Source organism: Loxodonta africana, chromosome 4 (assembly GCF_030014295.1).
Source record: "Loxodonta africana isolate mLoxAfr1 chromosome 4, mLoxAfr1.hap2, whole genome shotgun sequence".
NCBI lineage: Eukaryota > Metazoa > Chordata > Mammalia > Proboscidea > Elephantidae > Loxodonta > Loxodonta africana.
The window spans coordinates 63,843,363-63,855,217 of NC_087345.1; the positions used below are offsets into that span (position 1 = coordinate 63,843,363).

The 11,855-nt window shown below is 39.2% G+C and overlaps 1 protein-coding gene across 3 annotated transcripts in view; it reads right to left on the reverse strand.

The window, feature by feature from the left end:
- Window positions 1–11,434, reverse strand: part of TBC1D15 (TBC1 domain family member 15) — a 64,543-nt gene extending 53,109 nt beyond the window's left edge. For 2 of the 3 annotated variants that reach the window (XM_010598887.3, XM_010598890.3), the window contains exon 1: window positions 11,308–11,433. In XM_010598887.3, coding sequence (XP_010597189.1) covers window positions 11,308–11,337 — 30 coding nt within the window. In that variant the 5' untranslated portion in view covers window positions 11,338–11,433. Of the gene's footprint in view, window positions 1–11,307 lie in introns of all 3 variants that reach the window. The other variant, XM_023558979.2, reaches the window with a different exon arrangement.
- Window positions 11,435–11,855: the final 421 nt, after the last annotated feature.

Genomic DNA, 11,855 nt, shown 5'->3' on the forward strand with positions numbered 1-11,855 from the left:
ATAATATATATAAAGCCTTCAAGGAAAAAAATTGATAGCCATGAATTATATATCCAGCAAAACTGTTTCTCAAAAATAAAGGTGAAATTAGGACATTTCCAGATAAACAGAAGTTTAGGGAATTTGCACAAACCAAACCAAAATTACAAGAAATACTAAAGGGAGTCCTCCAATTACAAAAATTGGTAACATTAGATAACAACTCAAGACTAGAACACAGGACAGAGCAACTAGGTATCAATCCAGATAAGGAAATCACAAAAATAAATCAAAGCTAAAATGCTCAAAACAGGAAAACAGACACATCATTATGCAAAAGATGACAACATTAAATCAAAAAAGAGGGACTAAAAAATGCAGTCAGAGGTCTTTCATATGGAGAAGAAGTCAAGGCAATATAAAGAAATAAAAGATTGGTTTAAACGTAAAAAAATAGGAATAAATATTAAGGTAATCACAAAGGAAACTGACAATTCTACACATCGAAATAAAAAACAAGAAAAACAAACACTCGGCAAAAACAAAAGCAACAACAATGACCAAGAGGAAAAGACAACACATTAAAAAAAAACTACTCAACGCAGAAAATTAAGTGGAAAAAATAAACTGTCAAAAAAAAAAAAAGGCATCAAAATGACAACACTAAACTTATACCTATCAATAATTACGCTGAATTTAAATGGACTAAATGCACCAATAAAGAGACAGAGAGTGGCAGAATGGATTTAAAAAACACAGTGCATCTATATGCGACCTACAAGAGACACACCTTAGACTTTGAGACACAAACAAACTAAAACTCAAACGATGGAAAAAAATATATCAAACAACAATCAAAAAAGAACAGGAGTGGCAATATTAATTTCTGACAAAATAGACTTTAAAATCCACTACAAAGGATAAGGAAGAACACTATATACTGACTGAAGGGTCAATATACCAGTAGGACATAACCATAATAAATATTTATACAAGATGAGAAGGCAGCGATGAAAAGAAGCTGGTTGAATGGGCATGGGAAATACAGAGTGGAGAGAAGGAATGTGCCATCACATTGTAGGAAGAGCATCTAGGGTCCCATAACAATGTTTTATAACTTTTTGTATGAGGAGCTGACTTGAATTGCAAACTTCCACTTAAAGCACAATAATAAATAATAAATCTCACAAATATTTTTTAAAAAATGACTGACCACATTGTAGGCCAATAAAACAAATCTCAGTAAATCTAACAGAATACAAGTATGTTCTGTGACCACAACAGAATTAAAGTATAGATCAATAATAGAAATATCTTTGGAACATCCCTCATATACTTGAAAATTAATAACACACTTCCAAATAACCCATAGGTTAAAGAAGAAATCAAAAAGGAAATTAGAAAGTATTCAGAACTGAATAAAAATAGAAACACATCATATCAAAATAGTGGGGTGCCACTAAAGCAGGACTTAATGTGAAATATATAGCATTAAATGCCCTTATTAGAAAAAAAGAAAGATCTCAAATTAATGACATCGCTTCTACCTTAAGAAAGTAGAAAAAGACACAAGTTAAAGCCAAAGTAACCAGAAGAAAATAAAGATTAGAGCACAAATAAAAAAAGAGTAAATCAATGAACCAAAAGATTGAATAAAATCGGTAAAACTAGCCACACTGATCAGGAAAAAACAAGACACAAATAACTAATAACAGGAACTAAAAAAAAAAAAAAACCCCACTGCCGTCAAGTCAATTCTGACTCATAGCAGCAACCCTATAGGACAGAGCAGAACTGTCCCACAGGGTTTCCGAGGCTGCAGATCTTCACAAAGGCTAGCTGCCACATCTTTCGCCTTCATAGCGGCTAAGGGGGTTCGAACTGCCAACCTTTTGGTTAGCATCAGAGTGCTTAACAACTGCCACCATGGCTCCAGTAACAGGAATTAGAGCAGTAATAGTATCCTCTCCTTATCTGTAGAAACTGTAGTAACATTACCGCTCCAATTCTTGCTATTAGAGTGGTAATATTACTACAGATTCTACCGATAAGGATACTAAGGAAATTTATAAACAAGTTTATACTAATAAACTTGACAACTTAAGACAAAATGAATAAATTCTTGAGAGACACAAGCTACCAAAGTTCACCTAAAAAGAAAAACATAACCTGAGTAGCCTGGTACCCATTAAGGAAATTAAAGTTAAATTAAAAACCTTCCCACAAAGAAAAAACCCTTCCCAGAGGGGTTTACTAGTGAAGTCTACCAAACAATTAAGAGAGAAATAATACCAACTCTACAAAAACACTTCCAGAAAACCAGAGAGGAAGTACATTTCCCAACTAATTCTACAAGGCCAGCATTACCCTGTTAAAGGAAACAGGACAATTACAAGAAAATAAAACTAAAGACCAATATCTCTCATGAACACAGATGTTCTAGTGAGCTCCACACCCAAATATCTAAGTACTACTGAATATATCTCCACTTGAAAAACTCACAGGCACGTTAAACTCAGTATGTTCTATCCGAAATCTACTCTGCTAATATTCCCAACTCTGTCAAAGACATCTCATCCACCCACTTCCCCTAAATGGCTCCTTCACCAACCACATTCCATCTCATAAGCCACTAAAACTTTCCCCTCCGACCCTGGCTTCATTATTTCTAGCCTATGTCGCTAAAGTAACATTCTGGTCTCTCTTCTCCCAATCTAGTCACCTTACAACAATCTATGTTAGGTGTGTAATGTGTAACCACTGCCAAGACTCATCTTTATAAAATGCACATCTGATCATGCCATGTCTGAGCTTAAAATTCTTCTGACTCCAGCAGCCATCTACCTCCATCAATTGGTACCATCCCACTTGGGGCAAAGGAGAATGAAGAAAACCAAAGACACAGGGAAAATATTAGGCCAAGAGACTAAAAAAAAAACCAAAACCAAACCCAATGCCGTCGAGTTGATTCCAACTCATAGCAACCCTATAGGACAGAGTTGAACTGCCCCATAGTTTCCAAGGAGCACCTGATGGGTTCGAACTGCCCACCTTCTGATTAGCAGCCATAGTACTTAACCACTACACCACCTAAAAGGACCACATAAACCAGAGATTTCACCAGCCTGAGACCATAAGAACTAGATGATGCCCAGCTATCACCAATGACCACCCTGACAGGGAACACAACAGAGTTCCAGTCAGGGCAGAGCAGGAGAAAAGTATGGAAAAGAACTCAAATTCACATAAAAAGACCAGACCTAATGGCCTGACAGAGACTGGAGGAATCCCTGAAATTACAGCCCCCGGATGCTCTGTTAATCCAGAACTGAAAACATTCCCAGAGCCTACCTCTCAGACAAAGATTCCACAGGACTATAAAACATAAAATAATACATGTCAGGAGCGTGCTGCTTAGTTCAATAAGATACACAAGACCAAATGGGCAGCTCCTGTCTGGAGGCAGCATGAGAAGGCAAGAAGGAACAGGACTGGTTGAATGGACACAGGGAGCCCGGAGTGGAAAGGGGGAGTACACTGTCACATTGTGAGCAATTGTAACTAATGTCGTGAAACAATATGTGTATAGATTTTTGTATGAGAAATTAATTGAACTGTAAACTTTTACCTAAAGCAAACTAAGTTTAAAAAAAAAAAATTCTTCTGACTCCACCCTTTACTCCTATAGCTACACTTCTTGATACTTCCCAACACACACAACCTCCCTCCCTTGAGTCACTCTGAACTCACCTGTTCCCTGAAAATCTTGTCATTTTTTGTGCATTCTGTTCGCTCTACTCTTTCTTTTAGCAACTTCTACTAAGCCCTCCAAAAGAGTACAAATAGCCTGCCTAAATGCTTCCACCCACCCCCATTCCACCTAATCTGATTTAGAAGTTTTTTTACTCATATATTCACCATTTATATTAAGCACCAACTATATGCTGAGTCAGAATCTACTCGATGGCAATGGGTTTGGTTTTTTTTGGTCATATGCTGAGGATAAAAGGTGTTGTAGAAAAAACACAGATACCAAAAAAATGTCTGACTAAACTAGTAGTGTCATGTAGACCAGGAAATCAATGGTCATAGTAGAGTGTGATGGAAGTATACAGAGCATCCTGAGGGAGATGCCATTTTCAATTATTTCTTCAATATATACTGAATGCTTACAATATGCCAGGCACAGAAGCCGCTAGATTTAAATAAATGAGATTCAGTCACGGTCTTCACAGCATTTACAGTCTAACTGTGGATGAGGACAAGAAAACCAATGATTACAACATAAGATGGAAGTATAAATAGGGTGCCACGGCAGGTCCTAATAAATAACACCTGTTTTTTTTTTTTTAACCTAAACCTGGTTGTTATAGGTGGGAATCAACTTGACAGCAACAGGTTATCCTAGTCCCTGGGTGGCACAAACACTTCAACACTCAGTTAACAGAAAGCTTGGCAGTTCAAATCCAACCAGAGGTGCCTCAGAAGAAAGACTGGCAATCTAATTCTAAACGAGCACAACTTTATGGAGCATAGTTCTATTCTGAAACACCTGGAGTCACTGTGAGTCAAAATCAACTCCATGGCAACTGGTTTGGTTTTTTGTTTTTTTAATCTAGACTTAGGTGGCTCAGACAAGTAAGAGTCAGAAAGGCTTAAGTACAGTGACATATAAGCTAAGACCTGAAGAATAGCAATTTTAACTAGAAGAGGATGAGGAAAGACAGAGAGTATATGATCTTGGTAGACGGAAACTATATAGAGAGCAAGTAGTTCACTGTATGGCTGAAGCCCAAGTATCATTTTTTTTTTTTCTGGGAGAAGCCAAAGAAGTTAGAGGACAGAGTCCAGATCAGATCATAAAAGGTTTTATAAGCCATATTTAAGAAACTGGGAGTTTGGAATTTATCCTGAAGAAAAAGAAAAGCCACTAGAGAGTCGTAGCAGAGGAATGCCATGGTCAGACTTGCCTTTTCTGAGCCAACGTGCTGGCTACAGGGCCAAGAATGAACAGTTACAGTAATCCAGGGAGGCAGAGATTTAGGGTGGCTTGAAGTAAGGTACTGGCAGCAAGGATGAGAAGAAGCAGATGGCTTAGGGAGATATTTAGAAGGTCAAAATGATATGCCTTTGTGCTGATTAGATGTGGGAAGAGAAAAGAAAAGGAGTCAGGACAAAAACTGAGTAGATGAGGCTATTCACCGGGAAAAGGAATACAGGAAGAAAGTAAATACTGAGTTTTGTTTGGGACGGTTAACCAGTAATGACTGTGGAACTCAAGTGTACAACATAGGCAGTTTTAAGGGTAACACATCACAGAAATTCTGACAGTGAAGAAGTGAACCTTTCAGATACAGAGCACTATATAATTCTTAATGAAGGGTGGGTGGTAGAACTATCACTGCCACTTAAGGACACCAGTGTGACCAACAATGTACGACAGGAGGCAGATATAACACAGCAGTCTGAGGAGGCGCAAATGAGGACTAAATGAATGACTTCTCTTATACCTATTACTGCATGTACATTATAATAGTGCACAATAATAGAAGACAGGTAGATTTCATAAGGACTTCTTCCACTAAAGAGTGAAAATAAAAAGGTTAGATTATAATACAGTATTTCACCTAGTGCAAGTAGCTACGTTTCATCAAAGACTTCACATTTCGATTCTTTCAAAAAAGCCATGTTTTTATTAATTCACAAATTGAAATGACTTATTAAAATTGCAAACTACTTACTGTACTGTGTTCCAAGGATAAAGTTACGTGTTTAAACCACCCTTATAGCCACAGAACCCATAGCACGTAACATGTACTCAAATGTTTGTTAAACTAAAGAATGCCAAAAAATAAAGAAAGAATATTCATCAGGTAAGGAAGGTAATACCATGTTACAAGATCCAGTCTAGGTATAGAAAAATTCTCCAGGAAAATCTAGTAGATACTAAGAATATCTTTCTAAAACACAGGGTTTCTCAGCACTGCAAGCATATCTAAAAGGACCAATTTTAAGCTGCGAAATAAATTCTTACTAAAACTGCCATCTAAACAAACTCTAAGGAAAAAAACATTAGTTGATCTTCCATTATTTCAAGTTATTTTCTTTTCCCTTCACTGAACACTTACTATGTGCTACCAGACTCTAGGCTAGGTGCAGGTGAAACATTTCAGGCCCTGTCCTCATGACAATTACAGTCAATCTACAGGTCTCCACAATATAAGCATTCATTAAAAATAGCACCTACGCACCACTAGATAGTGCCTGGCTACAATCACTGGCTGCTCTGACAGGGATCACAATAGAGAGGGTGCTGGAGAGAGGAGGAGAAAATTTTAGAACAAAATTGTAACTCACGGGGACTGGAGAAACCCTGAGAGTATCGCCCCTGGACACCCTTTTAACTCAGTACTGAAGTCACACCTGAGGTCCCACCCTTCAGTCAAAGACTAGACAGGCCCATAAAACAAAATGGAACTCAATGGGCATACCAGACCAGGGGCAAGGATGAGAAGGCAGAAGGGGACACGAAAGCTGGTAACGGAGAACTTAAGGTCGAGAAGTGGAAAGTGTTGACTTGTCGTGGTATTGGCAACCAATGTCACAAAACAATATGTATACTATCGTTTAATGAGAAACTAATTTGCTCTGTAAACCTTCATCTAAAATAGAATCAAAAAAAAAAAAAGCACCTACTTCAAATAATTAAAACACATGTTGCATTTCTTATTTAGACAACTTTAAGTTATTGTTAGTTTTCCTTTTGAAGAACTTAAGTCTGTAAGTTCTAAGGGCACGGGGCTGTTTATGTATCCTCAATGCCTAATATAGTGCTTGGAACACATTAGGTGCTTCATAAATATTTGTTACATTAATAAATGAGAGTAAATTGTAACTATCATGATGTCATGGATTAAATTATGTCCCCGAAAAATGTCTATCAGCTTGGCTAGGCCACGATTCCCAGTATTATGTGATTGTCCACCATTTCGTAATCTGATATGATTTTCCTATATATTGTAAATTCTCTCTCTATGATGTTGACACATAACTAGTGACGGTTATGTTAATGAGGCAGGACTCAATCTACAAGATTAGGTTGTGTCTTAAGCCAATCTCTTCTGACATATAAAAGAGAGAAGCAAGCAAAGAGACAGGGGCCTCATACCACCAAGAAACAAAAGCCAGGAGAATAGCTGCGTCCTTTGGCCCCAGAGTCCCTGTGCTGAAAAGCTCCCCGATTGAAGAATATTGATGGCAAGGACCTTCTCCCAGAGATGACAGAAAGAGAAAGCCTTCGCCTCGAGCTGCCACCCTGAATTTAAACTTCTAGCCTACTAGACTATGAGAGAATAAACTTCTCTTCATTAAAGCTATCGACTTGCAGTATTTCTGTTATAGCAGTTTTAGATAACTAAGATACGTGGGAACTGGTATAACGCCAAACATTAGGCTATCTCCCCCACCACCCCCCTTCGCTGTGATAGGTAAATTCAACTCATTCCAATAATTCAACTCTGTTGGGAACCTGTTGGAGAGGAAACAGGATGGTCTTTGCAGTGTCCTGTCCCTATTTCTCCCCTCAGTATTCACAAAAGGATGTTGATCCTCCCCATTTGGTTGACTGTTAAAATGTGGTTCTGCACTTGTATAGCAACACGGAATAGCTGAACTCCAAACTCAAACCCACTTTCAAAGGCTCAGCTAAGAGAAACAGGATATATATATATAGGACTGAATCCATCCGGTTGTGCTGACAAAAACTTACCCCTGAATTTAACCAAATCATCAGAGAACTGAATACATTATATTGGTACCTTACACTTACTGAACTAGTTTATTTAATAGTCGTACTTCCAGTTCCAGCTACCTTTCCTACTTTTATTTACTTTCCCTTTGCCTCGTGTTTTTCCCTCCAATTTATTTTATCTAACTATATTGCTTTTATATTTGTGAGCAGCCTTAATTTCTTTGTGGAAAAATACCAGCATAAATATTCAACTATTTCCAAACCGATACTAATCTTACAATCTTAAGAGCATCAGAGAGTTCTTCCTTAAATAGCAATAGAGCTAACATTCACTGATCATCTACTAGACACCAGGCACTATTCTACATTCTAAACAAATAGTAATTCATTTACTCCTCTCTACAACTCCATGATGGAAGTACAATTACTATTCCCATTTTACAAATGAGGAAACTAGGACACAGGGAAGTTAAGAAATTTGCCCAAGGTCACACAGCTATGAAGCAGTGGAACTAGAGTTTGGATTCAGGCAGTCAGCATCTCATTAACCAATGCCCTACTGTGATGATTTTTCACTCATCAAAACTATGCCATGACTTCTAAAACAAGGTATTTTTCAATTCCTAAAATAACATAGCACCTACACAGCATCTACTGTGTGCCAAGCCTTGTTCAAATATATTTACTCATTAATCCTCGTAACACTCCCATAAAGTAGGTACTGTTATCCCCATTTTACAGGGGGAAACTGAAGAAGAGAGGGGCTAAATAACTTTTCTGAAGTCACACAGATGGTAAGTGGTGAAGTTAGTTTTTGAAACAAGTTTGTCTCAAGAGTCCAAGCACTTAACACTTAATCTTACACTGTTTCTTTACATGACAGAGATTAACTTCCTCCCTCCATCACTTCCTGACACTCAAAATCCAAAACAAGCAAAACAGAGTTATAACAAAAATTATTCCATATCCTAGATCTCAACACCGAGAGATTCTAATTCAATAGATCTGGGATGTGGCCCAGCATCTGTATTTTTTAAAAGTATCACAAGTGAGTTGTTTTCGTTCGTTTTTTGTTTTTTAATAAGCCTTGGTTAACAGCCACTGCCCTGCATTTCTAAACTGGACAGGTCTTAGCTGAATCTTTGTGGGGGTGGAGATAGATGGGTGGATGAATAGGTAAGTATGAATGCATACGAACACATACATACATACATACACACAAACACACACACACACACATACTCTCCACCATTCCACTTTCCCAAAGAAACAAGACTGGGAAGTAGGGAAGCATAACATAAAGCCAGAAAGGTAATGTGGCTCTTTATGCTATGTTAACCAGCTTTGATTTTTAACTTAATGGTGACCCCCAAAAAACCAAAACCACTGCCGTCAAGTCGATTCTGACTCATAGCGACCCTACAGGACAGAGCAGAACTGCCCCATAGAGTTTCCAAGGAATGCCCGGCGATTTTGAACTGCTGACCTCTTGGTTAGCAGCCTTAGTACTTAAACACTATGCTACCAGGGTTTCCTTGACGGTGACGGTTTCGTTTGTTTTTAAAGCAGGTTTTAAATTTTAAAGCAGTTTTTAAATGCATAAAAATCAGATTTGTGCATGAGAAAGATAACTACAGAGAATGGAATATGGACAAAGAGGCTGTAGCAAAGAGAAAAATCAGCCAAGAACTCAAGACTAGAGGTATAGCAAGGGCATGAATTGAGCGACTAAAAATGATCAAGATGTGGCAAATTTAAGAAATCTCTTTTAGGTAAAACTGATAGGACCCGGTTATTGATTAGATGTTGTTATAAAATAGATGCCTCCAAATTTGTTTTACAAACAACCAGGAAAATGATGGTGCCATTAAACCAGATCTGTACTTATTAAGTGCGTTTTGCTGGTCATGACAGCATTATTTAGGAGACAGTCATCTTTTGGTATGGAAAAAGTTTTAGTGGAGTGACAGCAACGTGCATGAATTTGCAATGAGTGAGAATAAATGAGGTAATAAAGCAAAGTTATAAAATATACAACTACTTTAAAAAGTTAAACTACGAGAGGTAGTGTCCGGAAGGAGAAGTTATATATTTCACAACTCAGCCTCATCATCTCCAGTCTTTCAAAATTAATCCTAATCTGAAAAGGGGAGAGTTCAAATGGAAATATCCCCTCCTGGAAAGTCCTAGACTCGATGAGTCCAGGTGGAAAAATCAAACAGGACGACATTCAAACATGTAGTGAGTCAAGTAGAGTATCAGCATCCACCATCTTGATAGCAAAAACTATCAAGAAAACCAAGGGCATGAATAATTCAAAAAAGGATGCCTAAACTATAATTTGATATAGGTAGTAGGTAGAAGTGTGTAGCCTTTTTTAAAGTGTTTTTATTATTTCATGTAATCCTAACAACTCTAATACAAGAAATAATGATTAGTATCACCTCCTTCTACAAATAAAGAATATGAAACGCAGAAACGTCATCACTGCCCAATTTTAAAGTGTCACTCTCCAAATTAATAGCAACACCAGGTAAATATTTGTTATTCTACTGCCTAGTCTAGTAGTCCATACACCAAACCACAAATGCTGTCGAATAATTCAAAATGGGAGGGGGGGGACAGGCAGAATATGGGTGAAACGCAAGGTACAAAGAAAGCTATCCGCAGAGTAAACAGTCCTTAGTGTTCGGTGAGTCATCATCAATCCCTGCTGTTCCAAACACTCCCACACTCGGAAATGCTGCCAATGGTTTGTCAGGAAGCTGATGGTCCTAAATAATAGGCATGAGAGATCCCCTTAGAACGTGAATAGACACTATACAACGAAACCGCCACACCTAATTCTAGTTCCTAACGAACTAGGAGAGGGTCACTAACCACCTTCGTCAAGAGGCACCAGAGATACCACCACAGAAACATCATGAAGACGTCTTGAAATATCTTGAACAAACGCCTTCCTAGACAAGCGTGAAATGGTGTAAATCTCCGGCTCCATGAGAAGACACATGCCCTGCTACTCACAACAACCAACCAACTCAGCTGTCTGGTAAGGTGGATCCAATGAACTTATTCTAAGCACACAGCTGCATAGCGCACACAGCTGCAAAGCACCCACTGAGTTCCTCTCGAATGAGAGGCACAGACGCCTTTACCGGCGCGCAGCAAGGGCAGGTAAAGACAAATGAGGTTAAAGCCTCAAAGGAGAGAGAAAAGGCGCTGGAGTCAGAAGAGCCGACATAAGGAACCAGAGTAAGGAAAAACTGAGCCAGAATAAAAGGAACTAGGGAACCACCGGTCTTAGAAAATGGGGGGGAAAATCCCGCCGGCTCTGGGGCGGGGCACAGGAGAACAGCTTCGAGGCCTAGGTGGCATCGGAACAGGAACCGGGTTTCTAATTCCCGGGCTGAGCCGGCATTCTTGGGAAAACAGCTGACACCCCCAAGTCCTCTTCTTTCACATCCGCCATGGGCTGTCCCTGCTGCAAAAGGGCCCTAGCGTCCTTCCACTGCCAGCCCCCAGGCAGTAAGTCATCCATCAAGAGAATAGCAAGGGTATTTCCCCAGGCCGTTACTTACCTTCCCGCTCACTACACCCGCCGCCGCCATGTTTTCTGCGCGTGCCTGTGATGACGTATCAGCGCCTCACGTGTCTCTCGGACTCACAACAACATCCGGCAAAACTAGGAAGACATCCGGGCGCTGAGTGGCAGGAGATACGCAAAAATAGGAGGTGGAACAGGAGGAGCCGCCCTACGCATGCGTGCTGAATAGTGTTTATCGTCCTCTAAGCTGAAGGCTCTGGCGCGGGAGTGCGCGTGTGCCAGTTTATTTCTTTATAGAAAAAAAAAAAAAAAAGGCGGAAACCTAAATTGAACTGTATTTGAATTGGAGTCTTCTTAAAATTGTGACTCCAAACCTTTGCAAGCTACTTCAATTAAATGTGAGGGAAAGAAGCACGTTAGGAGCCAGGGTCCTGGTTTTGTGGCCTAGGCGAGTGACTTCCACCCTGTAAACTTCAGTTTCTTCATCTGTAAAATTTAGATAGTAGGGTTGTGGTGAGGGCAGGAACCCCAGCCCTCTATCTCTCGGACACACACACACGCTTTGTATTCTATCACACACAC